We start from the raw sequence: 17,337 nt of genomic DNA, 5'->3' as shown, positions 1-17,337 counted from the left end.
GAAACCACTTTGTAGCTCAGTAACGTGTATAATTACCAGCCATTTTGTTGAGAAACCAATGGTTAAAAATGATCTCTATTTATCTGGAATTTATTATTTGCATTTTCAGGCAGAACGAGAAGGATTGCGATGAGGACGACAAGGACGATGTGCTTGATATAATGCCGCCGCCCCCGAACTACATACAGATCTCCCAGGGAAGGATTCAGCTGGTCCATCAGCCGAGAACGCCCGTGGAATCTGAGGCGGGAACTCTCTCCCTGGAGCGACATGGAGGCTCAATCTCCGGATCCGGCGGCTGTGATAAGGTGAGTTTCGGGCACCATAATTAACCCCCGGCTTGGTTTTGCGGTAACTCCCAGCTTTTGGTTTCGATAGAAAGGCACGTAGCGCTTTTGGGATAGACCCCTAGTAGACCCATCCAATTACAGACAATCAAATCAGCTCGATTCAAATCATAGCCCCCGTATTCATAGCTATTACCTTCCCACCACCATCAACTAACCTTCGGCTCCGGTGTTTTGTGAGTGGTTAACCCAAATTTTGCCCAATCGGCGGGGAAAGCTTTCCATTGTGTGGCGTGTGGAGGAGAATTTTCCCAAAGTGCGGCGGCATGCAAACGAGACCGGAGACCCGAGACTCTCGGCGAGGCAAACACCTTTGAACCCGGCTTTTTGCAGTCTGAGTTTGAGCCACTTGAACTCGTTAACGTGCCATTTGAGACACATCGCAGCGGCGTTCCAGAGATTGATGAAGGACTCTTCATGCGGCAAATGACCCCGCGACATGCGACTCCCGGGGTCACGCCAAGTTTCTCCCCAATTTCCCGGCCTAATTGATCGCATATAAATGTTGACAATTACCTGGCTTAGCTCTCTGCTTTTCCCATGGATCGATCCCATATGTTCCACGCTCCATGGCAGTCGAATTTAAAAATTCTCGCTGCTGCTCACGTTCCGACTTCCGTGACGTTTTAATAGCACTAAGTATGGCGCATGCGCAGCCGCTGGAGTTGATTTATGGTAGTTACAGGCTATGGATGTGGATGTGGCTGTGCCTGGATGGACCATAAGCGGCTGCAAATGAGCCGGCCCAGCCGGACTTGTATTTGTATTTGTATTTTATTATTTCGTGTCATCCTAACGCTACAAGTTTGGAACTTATAAATTAATGCGCTAGTCACAGATAGGTGCAAATATTACTAAAACTAATTTTATATATAAAAGAAAAACTAACCTAAGTCGCTTTCTAATTTTAATTTAATTTACCTAATAGTGTTTTTTAGGTGTGAGAGTAGATTTGTTTTGAATTGCATAGCACTGCTTATATTCTTTATATGGCTGGGGAGCTGATTCCATGATCGAATAGCATTTATTAAAAATTGTCTCTCGGCTGTCAATGATCTAGGTCTTATGCAAGTTAGGTTGTTTGCTCTTCTAGAGGCTGTAAATTGGAGTTTTTCAAATAGATACGAAGGTTCTTTTTCAAAAATAATTTTATGGAGATAAATTAAGTTACGCATCTTTATCCATTCATTAAGGCCGACATTAAATATTTTTTGTGAGAATTCCGAGACATGATTTCTTGGTGGTAGGTTGAATATGTACCTTGCTATGCAATTGAATACCACCTTAATTTTGTTTTGGCTGATGGTGTCACAATTTGAAAAAACTTCTATTCCATAGAAAAGCACTGGAGCAATACATGTTTTGGCTATCATTAATCGTATATGAGTGGGCAGGCAATTTTTGGTTACGGATAATGTTCTTAATATGCCATATGTTTTTCCTACAGCCTTTGTTATGTGATCATTCCAGGTAAGGGTCCTGTTGAAAGTGAAACCTAAGTTTATGGCTGTTTCAACATATTCAAGTGGCGCGTTATTTATGCTCAGAGGCTGTAAATTATTAAGAGCTATTTTCCTTTTACTTATGATAAGACATTTAGATTTTAATGGGTTGATTCCAAGTCCATTGTTGCCGGCCCACTCACTTACACGTGCAAGATCCCTGTTACAAACATCTATACAATCATTTATTCTGCTTAATGGACGACTCACATACATTTGGACATCATCCGCATACAAGTGGACATTGCATTCAGACAGCACATTGGGAAGGTCATTAACATATAAGGAAAACAATAAGGGACCAAGAACAGACCCTTGGGGTACACCACGATTCACATTTTCAAACGTAGAGGAGACGTTAGACAGTACAACGGATTGACGACGATTTTGTAGGTACGAAGACACAAGTTTAACAGAAGCTTTAGAAAACATGAACATGTTACGTAACTTGGCACAAAGGACATTATGGTTTACAGTATCGAAGGCTTTACTATAGTCCAGTAAAACTAAGAGTGTAATATTATTGTCGTCTATCTGTTCCCTTAGATCATCTGCAATTTTTAAAATAGCTGAGGTGCAGCTTCTGTTTTTCCTAAAACCTGACTGACAATTGTTTAGCATTGCATTGTCAGACATAAACTTATTAATCTGATCAGCCATTAAATTCTCAAAGACTTTTGAAAGATAGGGTAAAATGGAGATGGGCCTATAATCATTGTTTGATTTTGGAATTGGAATTATTTTAGCCGTTTTCCAACAATCCGGGAATGTGGAGGTTGTCAATGCACTATTGAAAGTATGCGTTATGTATGGAAGGATTTTTGGCAGCAATATTTTTATAAACTTTGGGTTTATGTTGTCGAGCCCAGTAGCGTCACTCTTAATTCTAAGTATACTTTGTAGGACATCACACTGGTTAACACACATAAACCTAAACCTAATATCACAGCCTATTCCAGGTACAAATTGTGGGTTCAGGTACTTATTTTCAGAGATTTCAGGTACTGTGCAGTTTAAGAACTTTTTATTAAGATCATTAACATCTATTTCTTGCTCAGCTCGTGGTTTGGGTTTGCATATTCCAAGGTTTTTGATTATTTTCCATGTCTGAGTAGTAGAAGCATTATTGAATTTACGGGAATAGAATTTTTTCTTGGCGGTTTGAGAAAGTTTGGTGACTTTTTGTCTCAATGCCTTAAACACCGCGTAGGCTTGAGGTGTCCTGTATCTCTTCCATTTATTGTACGCTTCGTCACGCTGTAGTATTGTGTCTTTTATGTTTTTATGGAACCATGGTTTTTGGAACTTGGAACGTGGTAACTGCTCCATGTAAATGGCAGTTGACGCGGTAATGCTTCCCAGAATCGAGAATCCAGAAAGCACTGGAGAGGCAGCCAGGCAGAAGTCACGGCTCCTGCTAATTGAACCCACGAATCCGCTCCAGAGGCTGCGTGTTTCGATTACCAAGATCCAAGCTCCAAGATCCGAGCTCTGAGTTCCAAACTCCAGCTGCCCAGGCAGACACCCACTCGCGGCAAATTTGCCAAATGGCATCTCGATTATTTGTGCGCACACAATGGAGCTGATGCACTGCATCCATGGCTGTCATCAGAACCCAGTCACGTTCTCTCCCCATAAGTTGCTGCCGTGCTTTTGATGTTGCTGCTGCCCGTTGCTGCTGCCCGTTGCTGCTGCCCGTTGCTGTTGCTGTTTGTGTTGCTGTTGCAACTGTGCAGTTTCGCACTGGCGACGAGTGATTGAGGAGAGTTCACCGAACTGCCAGCTATTTATTTGCTGTGTTTGCCCAGACTTCTTGCCCCCTATCCCCCGGATACCTCTGCTCCTCTGGAGCTGCAGCTTCTGGCTCTGATTCTCCAATTCCCCGATTCTCCGACTCTGCCGCTGCTGCACATGCGCACAGTTTCGCCAGCTGGAATAGAAGTCTATGGGCTGGCATTGTTGTCGCCGTCTCCATTTCATTGCCTGCATTAGCATATGGATATGTGTGTACCTACTTCTGCTATATTTGTTTACACAGAAAGAAGTCTCGAAGCGGGGAGTTATAGCTTTCCAGAAATTGATAGGAAAAAATCGAGAATTTTTAAGTCTTCTATGAAATTATTTAAAATGGTTTTCAGATGAATTAGGAAATATAAATAAAACAATTTTTAGTAATTAAAATAGTTACTATCATGAATCATAAGAAATACCATTAAAATTTATTAAAGAATTTTTAAAATGACAAAATAATTTAAATTTATATAATTTACAAAATTTGTTTATCTACTTTTTAAGTCAGACTCAAGATTATTTTTTTTTCTGTGCATAAACTGGCAGCTCCACATCGAGACTGGATAATTTCCTACCACAAATCATGGCATTCATTCTCGCTTAGTTGGCCAACTCTTTTGGCCATTCATAATCACGCTTGGATCGTAATCTTTATAAATTCTCTCTCGTTACGGCAGAACAACAAAAATCAATTTGTCTATTGCGCAAAAAGGCCGAACTGAAAACAAAACCCCTGCTTCAAAAGACAACGCAGCCCATTTTCCTCAAGCTATAAAAATTATTTTTACAACTTCCACAACTAATATTAAGTGTTTAACAAAACAGAAAGCAGAAAAAAAATCCAAAAAAGCAAACTGGTGTTTTACGAGCGGCGGCGTCACATTAGTTGTTTTGTTTTTTGTGATTTCTGTGTTGTCTGTTCGAGCCGAGAAACATTTGCCGGCCATTTTTAGGCAGGGGAAAACTTTGAAATTGCCATTTCCATTTCCTGGCCACGCCCCCCGCCCCCTGATGACTCCCTGTCATGTGTGTAAGTAGTATATAGTATATATATATAAATCGGTGGTATATAGTGCTCTAAGTAGCTGATCTCTTGGGCGCTTTTCCTCTTTGATTTCGACTCCAAAAGTGGGCTTTTCGTGCCACTGTTCTTCTGTGGCATGTCAGCCTTGCTCTCGGTGAATTATTGGCCATGCACACCTGCAACTTGCCCACCTGTCCCCACCCCCTTTTCCCCACTTATGTACCCACTTTTGTGCCCCAGACCTTCTCCTCATCGCGTGCGGATTAAGCTGAAACTTATTGTGCTTTTTCTTGGCCCGAATGCAATGTTGTTGCATTCACTCGGAAAATCGGGATTGTGCCCAAAAGAGTTCAATGATTTGCTTTTTACACCTCGAATCTGTTTTCTGTTTTCGTTGCTGTGACAAGATCGTAAATTAATTTCAATTGCTTTTCATTTCGGTTCGAGCTGTTATAATTATTTTTCTCGCTTTGCTTTCGTCAGTGGTGTCATTGGAAATTATAGCTAGAAAGAGTTTATGGTACCCTACATTTAGTAGGTGACAAATAATTCTTAATACTTAGTAATTAGTGGCAGTTTAGTTGTACACCTATATTAAAATTATTATTTAAAAAAAAAAATAAAGGTATCCAATTTGCTTGGAATTACTAATTATATTATTTGAAAGTGGGTCATATAAATATAAGAATAACTACATCTGATGATATCATATGGTTCTTTAAGTTTCATAAAAATCATTACTCTAAGGAAATCTCCATAAAACTTTTAACTGCTATTTTAAATTATTTATTTTTCTAAAACTAACTTAAGATATTAGGTACTTTTTGAAAAGACCTTTAACTATCATTTGGGCAGCACTGCAATCGCTTACAAACACACCCCCACACTCACATTTAAAACCCCATTGATTCACTGGCCAAATATGTATACACGGAAAATTGAAGGAAAACACCCATGCACATTTTCGGCTAGCTTTAACTTTTCGTTTTTGGGATTTTAGCCATAGCATTTAGCCAACTTGTGCTGCTTCCTGAGTTTTTGGTTTTTCTGTTTTGTTGTTCTTGCAGGATGTGTTGGAGAAGCGGATGATTGAAGTTGAAGGCGCGCTGCTGCGTTTGCAGGAGCAGTTCCAGAAAGTGAGTACTACTCCTGCGGAAATGTATCCATCCATCTATGTACATATCCATCTCTATCTCCATCTTCTACTCCCGCCCCCTGCGAAGTTGATATGTTATTACCCAGCCCGGACATTGCTCTCGAAATGAACTTTGAATTTGATGTCGCCGGAGTTGGGTCTTTCGACGGCCCGTTCCCCAAGTATTTTAATTTCCTGTGCGGTCAGCGTGTGAGAGATTTTGTTCGGGGCAGGGGTCGTTGGGTGGGGTTTTCCAGGGTTCCGGGGACTCGGGGTCTCGATGGACATGGGGGTCATTAATCGTGTTCAGTCGTTTGCGCTCTGTGCGGTTTATGCGGTCGGGCTTGGCCAACAAGGTCGCCTGGGCGGGCAATTAAAAGTTACAAGCTTGAATTACATGCATATGTAGCAACATCAACATCAAATTATCCGACAGGAGGAGTAAAAGACACAATGGCCCATAAAGATAGGACTATTTTGTACACATCCTATTTTAACGGAATGAAACAGGAAAGGAATAAAAATAAAATACAAATTCGTAATTTTTTTTGTAACATTAATTTTTAAATTTTTTGTAAGTCTTTCTTGTAAAAAGCTTATTAGAAAAAAACCCTAGTAAGAAAAGTTTTAATGCAAATAACGCATACTTAAACTTTTGAGAAGTGACATTTGAGAAAACTTGCATGCAAATTGGCCAACATAAACTCACATAAAAAAGGTCTTAGAAAAAGTGGGGATAGGAAATTGCGACTGTTTATTACCTTCGGACCACTCGATCAAAGCCCTTCCAATGGCAAATCACAATCTAAACTGTCATCACAATGGCCGGAGGCTGCCCCCTGTCGGCCAAAAAAGAAAGTTTAATGGCCGGAACTTTCCGGCGGAAGGAGCTTGGTTTGGCATACGCATTTCCGGCTTTAGGTAATTGAATTTGATAACAGAAAAGAAGTAGAACGGGCCAGAGCCCCGAAAACGAGTTAACTGCCTGGAGTTTATGGTGTGAAAAGGAGCAGCGTGTGGCCTGGGCCTCCGTGGCATCCATTCCACGCCCACACCCATTTTTTGGCCAATGATTTCCGCAGCCAAATGGCCACCCGCCGCCCGCTCTTCCTGATTTTCACAGGAAGCGGCGGAGACAAAACGCGTCGAGAGGAAAAGTGGAAAAGTGCTTTCTGCTCTGTTTTGGCCCGTTCTGGCCATTGCCTGATTTTCTATGCTTTTGGCAGGCGGCCCAGCTCGCAGCAGAATTTACGAGTGCGGCAGTGGCAGTTGCCCCCGACTTCCCATTCTCCGCCTTATCATCTCGCCAGGCTGCAAGCGAGGTCCGTGCATGGGAATCCGATTACTGCACTTAAAACAAAATGTTGCTTAAAACCACCAAACTCATTTTGAAAATTTTGCTATCTAAAATTAATATCAAAACCAATAAACACGAACAAACTAAAAAGTTAATTTACCATTGCAATTTTTCAAAATTAAAAATGTTTTAATATATATTTATATTTATTTAACTTTCTTTAGTAACATAATCGATAAAAATTCTTAAAGTTTCCTTACAATTAATGTTTGCATTTTTTAACGAATATTGCATTAAAATTGATTAGGGGATATAACGTTATTTTACTTTTCAAACCGGATAAAATATTTTATATTTAACAATTTGTAAAATCTTAATATTGTTAGCCATTCTTTCTTGCAGTGTCTGGGCATATGCGGATGCTGTGTTTTTTTTTTTTGCACCACAAGGAGTTTTGCCAGGAGAGTGCGGAAGTGGGCGGAGTGGATACATGAGCTACCGTTGCCGCTGTCCCAACTTCCAGCTCCTTTGGCAATATTTCTGCACTTTATCTGTCTGTAAATAACGATTAACTATGCTCGCTGCTCCCTCAGCTGCTTTTGCGCTTTTCCTTGGCATTTGGTTTTGCTTTTGCTTTGCCACTGTCCTTCCTTTTCACTTAGTCAAAGTCTCTCCCCCTCAAAGCAGCTGTGTGTGTGTGAGTGTACTTTATTGTTATTGGCATATCAGTGGCTCAGAGGAAGTGGAAGGGGTGCACTTAGAGAAATAATTGGTACTATGTTTGATGACTTTTTGAATTACTAAAGCTTATGTTAAATCTTAAGGAAACTACATTATTTTATAACATTTCTACTCAATATTTATTGATCTGAAAAACAATTATTGGAAATTCGATTATTATTGTATCCATAACAAATGCTTAGGATTATCTAGATTAATCACTATTTTAATAATCAGAAAGAAAATAAAATCATAGGTCCCTTTCTTGACCTGCTCATTTATGTTCTAACGTCTACCCAATTTCTCTGTGTGGAAAGAGGAGAGTTGGCTGGCAATCCATTGACAAGTCGGGCCACCAAAAGTGTGAATGTTGCAGAATTCTTTTTTCGGCTACCAAGGCTAAAAGTGGGAGGAACAAGGCGGGAAGGGGGTTAAAGGCGGACTTAGACAGCTTGTTGGCCATGTGGCATGCAATAAATGGCACGATTCAATGAATATCCATCTTCCGATTCGGCATGCTATCCTCATCATCATCATTCTCGCTCCCAATTCCATTCCCAGGGCCACTTTCATCATCATTCTCATCTGTTTCTTATTTGGCCGTTAGGAGAGTGTGGGCTTACTTTAGTGTAATTGATTTCCAGGCCGAGAACTCTGCGATTATGGCCTCTTAATTGATAAGAAAGCCGTCCCTCGAAAGGGTTTTCTATGTAAGTAGCTTCCAACTTTCGTTGCTAGGTTTCAGCTTTCGAGTCTTCCATCTTCATCCTGCTCAAAATGCTGACAGTTGCCGCTTTTTTTTACCAATTTCTTTTTTTGTGTTACAACAGCTGAGCCCTTGAGTCCGTAAAGTAAAGCACATGGCAACACGACATTTAATCCTTTGTCCCCTCAAATATTTGTGTTTGTTGTACGAAATGCTGGCAAACAAATGGAAAAGGCAGATGACTAAACGGAAGTTTTGTTTATTTGTTTGCCTTTAATCAGGCGACAGATCAACAAGCCAAATCTGAATGGATTGGCATGTGCTAATGAAAAGTTGATTTAAGGGCATCAGAAGGGGGCAAAAGGCGGAGGAGATGCACAATGTCCAACTTTCGCCACCAGCACGTGCTCAATTTTGAATTCCATGAAAGTCCAGCCCCTCCAGTAATCTCGCAGCCACCCTCGCTTTCTCCCCGTTGCCCTTGGAAATCTGCGTCTTTAATAAGCTCAGCTGCATTCAACTTAAGAAAATTGAGAGCGCCAGTGGAGGGGGAAGAAAACAAGGAGAGTGCGGTACAGTAAAGCTCTCTCAAGTAAACTCTTTTTTTAATTTAAAATTTAGTTATATCTTAAAATTTATTATATTTATTTTGCAATATTCACTTATCAAACCTAAATGAAAAGGTAAAAAAACATTGCTTCAAAAGTGATATTCTTAACTTTTCTTTTTTGAAATACCAAATATTACGACTTTTATTTCGGATTTAACAATTGAAAAGTTCGTTTGTAGGAGTTCTACTGTACTGCCAGCGAAGGAGGCAAAAGAAAAACTGTCGCTGTCAACTGTCAAGAAGGGGGCGTGGTCCTGGTCTCGGACGATGTCTCTTGAGTGGCACTTGGTTCGCTTACAAGAGCCATCGAAGTGAAGGGAAGTGGGGCCAGGCCAGGAACACGATGAAGGCGAAGAAGTCGCAGCATGGGCACTTTTTATTATCCACATCAGTAGAAGGTCCCAGCGTCCCTCTCATCACCATCATTATCATCATCATCATTCAGCGTCTTCTTCTCCGGCTTTTGAATTGCTAATAATTTTGTCGCAAGCGTTTGATGGTTTACTCACTCGGAAATAAAGGCACCACCGCCGACATTGCTGCAGCACCACCTATAGCCATTCCCAGTGCGACTGCAACCACCCATCCGTGGATCCCGGCCCGGAACTAGAGTTATGTACATAACTGAATATATAGCCATAAATTTAGGGTAGGTCATAGCCACTCTGGAGTGTAATATTGTTGCACATACTTATTGCTAGTGCCCATTAATGCATAGAAAAGCCACCCTTTCGTACTACCCCCAAGATCCTCGTTGAATTTTTTAAAGCTAAGCCCAAAGCCAACTTGATGATTCATACGCCCCCTCAAAAGCCGAAGAGAATTTCGGAACTACCACCACTATACGGCATATGGGGAGGTCGGTCTCTTCAGAACCCCTTGACAAAAAAGTGCAATGCAATTAATTTTTCGCGAAACTTTTTTCGGGGAAGGGAGTAGCTTTGTCCATCCCGCTCACACATTTACACGCAGAGAATGGGAAGTGGTTTTTATATTTTCAAAATGTTATAATATTTAACTAAGATTTAAGGTTCATATGAGCCTACATAACTTTTAGTGGGTGTTAAAAATATTCTGTTTCGTATTTTCTTCCTATAATACTGAATCGACAGATCTAATATAATACTCTATTTTCTTATGTGTAATTTTTTGTTCACTCCTCTTTTCATCTTGCTCAAGTGACATTTTAGTGTTTGCATTTGACGCAGCGGACGAGGAATTCACAATGTGAATGGATCACAACCAGTCCCAGTATATATGTACCGTATAGATATAGGGTTGTTCCGCCGCCTCGCATCTGCGAAATGTTTATTTTATTGTTTACCCATCTCCATCGCCCAGTCCCACGGTCGCGGTTCATTAAATTAAAAACGGCCAATTCGAGTTATTCGAATTCGCAGTAATACATCAAAAAACATCGGCTTGCGGAGGGTGGGTGGACAGGGTGTTGTTTTGCCGGCAGTTGCAGCTGATCGAAGTGGGTGGGGAAAGCTGGGAGGCGGGGGAAAGCAGGTTCACAGCAGCTGTTCTCTCGGTGAAATGCGGCGAATTCGCCAGTCGCTCTCTCACATTTCACAGAGAAACTCCAACGAGGGTTGTTTTCCCAGTTCCACGCTCCTTTTCATCCTTTTCGTCCTTTTTATCATTGTTTCGCCGGCTTTCGAGAGCAACACAAATGTTCGCCATCGGTCGCGTGTTTTTTTAAAGAGTTTTTTTTTATTTTGCCTTCCTGGAAATTATATCTTTTCTTCTAATTTAAGCCCCGTTGTTTGCTTTCTGCCGAAATTTATTCCGCTTTGGGGAGAGGCAACCCCCTACCCTTCACTCTTCAGCCAGACACATTTTCTGGCTCCAACTCGGTTGTTATTTTTACGGTTTTGTGGTCTCGCAAAGTTTGGGTACCGGCAACCAAAGAAAAACAACTCAAGGAATCACCAGAGTAATCTCATTTGGAATGGAATAAACTGTAACAATAACGAGGAATAAAGATGGTAAGAATCAATTGTGCAGGATTTTTAAATTTTCCAATTTGGGAAAAGGCCACCCGCCGTTGAATCTGCATGTTAATTAATAATAAGCATGTTCATATTTTTCCCCCTTGTTGAAAACGGGGGTTCATGTTAATCCCAACTGCGATTTGAGAGCGATCGTTAAGAACACGCGTGGAATTTTCCCTTTTGATAAACTCCCCCGTCAGGAGGACAATGGATGATTTTTATGGGATAGGACATGGCAGATAGGGGGGTTGCCAAGAGAAAGAGTATTAAAAAATGTTTTATTCTTATTTTTACACAGTGAAAATATATTATAAATATTATACATAAATATTTTTAACTATATCAATAATCATATATTTCAAATTAATTGATATTTATATTATAAACACAAAGTTCTATAAAGATTTCGTCATATTAAGTAAACTTATCTATCGAAATGTTATTTCAAAATTCGTGTTTACCTTGTTAGTCATACCAAACTTCAAACACATAAGATACATTTACTGTTCTGATTCTCCCTGTGTAAATTAGAGCTTCAGTCTGAGGGATGGCCCGGACATCTTACGGAAGTGCGTTTGCGGGTGCAAATGGCCGTATGATGCGCCACCCTTCGCCAAAAGCCTTCGATTCGCCCAATCCGCCGGCTGGTTCGTCCTTTTTTATCCCCAGGACACGGGTGCAACATGTTGCCGGGATTTGTTTTGTTAATTTCTGTTTTGGGTGCGGGGCTATGTGTTCGCTGAACCCCTTAAATCATTTTTCGGGCCACCCTCGGCGTGTTGCAAGCCGCATGCTAATTAAAACCTGTGCGGAGTTTGGTCTTTGAACCTTTTTGCCTGCCTGGGTAGCCAAAAGTTTCGATTAATTAATAAAGAATTCATGTCTGATTTTATAACTTACTGTTGGCGAATAAAGAAATAAATAACTTCATCAATAAGCTCCGCTGTCGGCACCGCTTTCGTGGCCCCCGCCGCTTACTCCCTCGCTTTTATGAGAGAAATTCACAATGAATATTTATGCGCGTCGCCTTCTGAATGGGAAATGTGAAAGGGGGCGGGGGTTTTGGGCGGTTGGGTGGTGCAGTGGCCAACAGCTGCCGACAGGCGCACCAGTTGCCCGAAATAGCGTCTTGGGTGGGAAAAAGGGGGCCTTCTGCTGCGAGAGAGAGTGGTCCAAACGCTTTGGCTCTCTAATTTTATTAACACGTTCATCATTCCTCGCCATTCGACGGCACAAGTGGCGCCTGAGGACGGCAATCAGTCTGGGGATCCCCAATTTTCGCCCCATACCCATGCCCCCCTCTTCCCCCTTCCCCTTCCCATTGCCAACGGCTGCCGCCTGCTGTTGCCTACAATTTTTCAGCAAGGGGGCATTTTCATATTGGTCTCCTCGGCAGCCTCATGCATGAAGGCGAATTAATATAAATTATTGCATATATTTGTAATTCCGGGTGCCTCCTTAAACGGGTGGCCAGGGGGGTGTAATGAGGGGGTGGTGGGTGGTTGGGAGGCTGGGTGGTTGCTGGGCGATTTCTTTATTGGCGCGTGCTGCTGCGTTTTATCGCTCCCGCTGCTCCCACTCCCATTTTATTACGGCTCCCTTTCTTTTGCCGCTGTTGCAGATGAAAGCGTTTTAGACATATTTCACTACACAAGAAATAAATTCAGAATGATTTTTAATAAAATTCTTATTTTTATTTGAATTTATTTATTACATATTGTTACAAACCTAATTTATTTAATAGAAAAATTTTGGCAATTCATCATTACATTCAAAATAAAATATTTTAAAAACATAAAAATATCTTTCCTTGATTGAATAAAATTACGTTAGCAATCCCTTTTTCTCTCTGTGAATTTTAGGGGAGCAACAAAAGACTTGCAGCACAGCCCAGGAATTCGTAGCCAAGTGGAGCGCAGAGTTCTTATTACCGGGAATTTTAGGAATCTGAAGCAGGTCTCTTGCATAATTAAATTGATTAATAGCCACAAGGAAGTTTCCCAAAGGGGGTATTCCATGCCCACATTCTATGAGGAACTCTCGACTGAGCAAACAGAATCGACTCTTATCTTTATCTCTATGTCTATATCTCTCTACACCTATTTGCTTGTGCTGTAATCTCAGACACTTTAATAGTACTTACGATATTCAGCGATTCGTTTACACTCGAATGTGTAAATGTTGTGGCTGTTGTCGTTCATTTTGTTAGCACTAAGGCAAACAATTTATAACAAACCGTCTGGATGTGTTTTATCGTCACGTCACACAGATGAAAAAGTCGTGATGTAATTTTTTATCGATTACAGTTGACGCGGGGGAAAAGTGTGGAGAAAATGGAGCCAGGGTCTGGGTTGTTGACTCCAGTGATTTATGGTGTTGCATGCATCCAAGTTCCTGGCTTGTTCTAATGTATCAGTAGTATCAGACCCCTCGAATTTCCAACCCCTCGATTCGGCTCCTTTGTCGCTGTCCATTAGCTTGTAAAACGCTGCTGATTGGCACTGTGATATGGACAATTAAATTGTCGTTCTTAATCAGCGCCGAGTGCACTAATTCATTGTGTTTAATTTCTTTCGCATTTTATTTAATGTTTTTTTCCATTTCTTTCTTTTTTCGTGCCCCGGTCAATTGCACTTTTTCAGATCCAATGCGGGTCGCCAACGTTCGAGAAGGAATTGCGCGAACAAATTGAGAAGTAAGTGACAAATAAGCTAAATTGTTAAACGCGATAACAACACTTCCAGTGGGTGGAAAATAAACAAAGAAAGCGGGTGGATCGGATCGACTATAGGCCAGAACTTTAGCATTTCCAAGCTCCATTTACCGGCCAAATATTTATTTAATTTGTCTAGCCGGCAATTTTGGAGTAGTTTTCGCGCTGCTTTTGGCAAACCGTACGTAAATAACTCATACCCAAAACTCGTGACCGGCCACGCCCCCTTCGGCCCTCTTGGCCATTACGCACAGAACAAGTTAACGGCACAGCGAATGCAATTTTCCAAATTGCCAAGAATCGGAGGATGAAGAAGGAAGCGCTTGCTGGCGAAACCCATCAATCACCGAAGCCCTCGACCCGCAGCGCCCTCTGCCGGCCCGAATACGTAATTACCGCGATTGGGAAATGGTGCAAAGTTCTGGTCTAGGCCGAGATTTAACTTCTCTTTCGGACCTTTCTTTCTTTATGACCACCATTAGCTGCTAATTTCCATGCAGATTGTTTACGCAAGCGTTTCTTTTTAAGCACCACACAGCATGGAATTCCGATGAGTGATTACTTATTTACGATATTATGATCCCGCTATTACTTTAACAACTTACTAGATTTTTTAGTTAATACTAAAAGATAATTTCTTTATAATTTGTTTTTGGAATTTAAAAACGTTTAATTTAAATATATCAATATATTTGTAAAAAGTTTATGAACTCATTATATTATTCATGCTTGACTCACTCAAAAATTTAAAGTAAAATATTTTTAAAGCAAATCCGTTGTTGGTAAATTGAGTCGTAAACAAAGATTTAAAGAAGTTTTCACTGTAAATATTTTGGAATTTTGAAAGTACCCATAATAACACCCTAGAATCAATACAATCAAATCATATTTCCATTCAGCCACTCATAAATAAGTAATCAATCCGCGGAGTTCTCTGCTGGAAGCGCCCCACGTTTGCGATGATTTTTGCAACTCGTTTTCATTTATGCATTTCTATATTTGTCCTCTTTTTTTCGCTTTCCCTTTGGCATCCGCATCCGAATCCGAATCCGAATCCGCAGCATGAATCGCATTATGAAATCCAAAGAACGCAAGCAAATGCAGACATGTCGGGATCACAAGGCACTGCAGGTATGTATCGGATGGAAATGGAAAATGGGAAAAGGGACTAGGGAGGAGGGGCTTTTCCGCACGGAGCCGCGCAGCATGTGGAAAATCAATTTGCACAGCGCGAGTTTCCTTGTGAAAAGTTTGGGCGGAGGGATTCCCTCCGAGTCGAGTCATAAATAAACGCATAAATTCATTTTTAAGAACAATCTCTCCCCTCGCTGCCATTGCGTCGCATATAAATTGTCTCTTATCCGGACGGAGTAACTGGAGTCGTCGTAGTCGGCGAGACTTTGTTGGCAAAATGCTTTCTGGCCGGGCCCATTACATTTTTTGCCCGAATTGATTGAGCGTCGGCATTAGAGACGCTTCACTGCGCCCCAGTGGCAGCTTTTCATTACCATTTTCCAGAAGTTGCGGCGGTGGGGGGAATGGAAAATGCTTTCCCTTTCGTCGTTAACTTCTGGCAATCTCATTTGCCCCGCCAGCCCCCAAAATCTCACCCAATCTCGTAAGGCCCCGCTAATGAAGCCCAAGGTTTCCACGTCCCATGGCTACATGTGACCTTCTGGCCAGCCAACAAGTTGGCTTTGATCGAGATTGGATATTTGTTACTCGTTTGGGATCTCGGGGAGGGGGTCTTGTAACTACTGCTCACTTAGCACTTACAGATAAAGAGCCGGTTGATGGATGGATGAATGGTTGGGGAGCCGGCTGGCGGGTGGGAGTGGGTGACCCTCATCAGGGCAGCTGTCACGGAGCGAAGGTTGCCCCCCAGCACTTGATAAATACTCGATCTAATCAGTTGGCCCTTTCTCAACGGAGGTGTTCACTGCATGGATCGTTTTCTTTGGGCTTTGTGTAATATCACGTGAAAAGCCAACACTTTATTAGCGGGGTTTTTAAAAGTCAAGCGAGGATAATATGAAGATTTGCCATTTATCCGAGATTGTCTACCATGAGCTGAAATTTTATACAACAAAAAATTTCACGATGCCTAGAAAATATATTAAACTGTAAACCCTTAAAAAATTAATATTTTTGGCTATTAAATTGTGTTATTTGAACATAACTCATAGTAATGGTGTTACAGGTTGTCTAAACCAAACACCAATTCACAGATAATAAATACCAGGGAACGTAACTGTTATAAGTTTTATTTTAAAAATCACACTTTAACAGTTATTTTCTGATTTGTAAAGTAAAACTCAAAGAATAACTGTTATTTTTTGAGTTTTATAATAAAAGTTGACAAATAACAGTTATTCGTCGTGATCAAAATAAAACTCAAACTTGATTTATGGCGATTTTGTGGGTAAACAAAATTTTAAAAAAATATAGGTATAAAATATGCGCGGTTGCCTTTTTTAACAAATTTTTAGTAAGTTATTAAAAGCACGGGTATTATGTTTTTTTTAATTATTTCATTTTTTCAAAAATGTCTAGGGAATAACTGTTATTCATAAAAATCAAAAAATAACAGTTATTTTTTGAGTTTTATTATAAAAATCAAAAAATAAAAATCATTACGGATTTGTAAACTACAATGGCTAATAAAAATTGTGGTGTATTTAAAAAATTTTTAGGACCCTTCTAAGTGCGTGATTTTTTTGTATGAAAAATTTACAATAACAGTTATTTTCGTTCCCTGATAAATACTGATACATATGTGTGATTTTTATCACAAACTTATCTCAATAAAAACGAAACAGAATAGCATATGTTTCAGTGGAATATTGCGTTAGGGTTTCCAAATAATATTAAAGATCATTTTCGAATGGGATAAGATAATAATAATAACATTTTCGTTTTCAATTACTTTCCAGACCCGCTTCGCCCGCCAGGAGAGCCTGCTCCAATCGATGCAGCAGGAGAATCGCTCCCTGCTCACCCGAATCCGGCAGTACGAGCACTGCCTGGACGATGTGATGCGCAAGGTGGTGGACGCCATCGTGGCGGAGGACAATCTCCGGGAGGAGGTGAGCATGCTGAAGGGCAGGGTTCGGGATCTGGAGGCCCAGAATGCCGCCCTGTCCGCCAGTCCGGTGAAGGGCCGGGACGAGGGCTACTGCACCATGAGCAGTGGTCAGCCGCAGCCGTCGAACGGACACCTGGAGGATCTGCCCGAGGAGCCGGAGCAGTGGCTCCTGCCCGCCGAGCCCTGCTCCACGGAAATGGAGGACTGGAGCATGTCGCAGGAGGAGCTGGCGGTGATGACCTTCGACGACGAGCGGGATCATCGGGATCAGCGGCAGCATCCGCAGCAGCAGCAGCAGCGGAGGAAGAGGGAACACGACTGGCTGTGGCCATCCAGCGACTTTATCAACTCCACCACCGTGGAGACGGATTCGGTGGCCGATGGCATTGCTCAGCTGCTGCAGCAGAAGG

The 17,337-nt window shown here is 41.4% G+C and overlaps 1 protein-coding gene across 7 annotated transcripts in view; it reads left to right on the top strand.

Moving 5' to 3' along the window:
• LOC108065090 (uncharacterized) overlaps positions 1 to 17,337 on the top strand; it is a 41,618-nt gene that overhangs the window by 22,221 nt on the left and 2,060 nt on the right. For 2 of the 7 annotated variants that reach the window (XM_017152965.3, XM_070212592.1), the window contains exons 3-7: positions 110 to 308; positions 5,732 to 5,800; positions 13,772 to 13,824; positions 14,904 to 14,973; positions 16,776 to 17,336. In XM_017152965.3, the coding sequence (XP_017008454.2) occupies positions 110 to 308; positions 5,732 to 5,800; positions 13,772 to 13,824; positions 14,904 to 14,973; positions 16,776 to 17,336 (952 nt within the window). Of the gene's footprint in view, positions 1 to 109; positions 309 to 4,649; positions 4,671 to 5,731; positions 5,801 to 10,973; positions 11,124 to 13,771; positions 13,825 to 14,903; positions 14,974 to 16,775; position 17,337 lie in introns of those variants that run through there. The other 5 variants (XM_017152966.3, XM_070212595.1, XM_017152969.3 and 2 more) reach the window with 5 other exon arrangements.

This window comes from Drosophila takahashii, chromosome 2R, assembly GCF_030179915.1.
Source record: "Drosophila takahashii strain IR98-3 E-12201 chromosome 2R, DtakHiC1v2, whole genome shotgun sequence".
NCBI classification, from domain to species: domain Eukaryota; kingdom Metazoa; phylum Arthropoda; class Insecta; order Diptera; family Drosophilidae; genus Drosophila; species Drosophila takahashii.
Note: the sequence above shows the minus strand (reverse complement) of the source record. Positions and strands in the feature narration are given on the sequence as shown.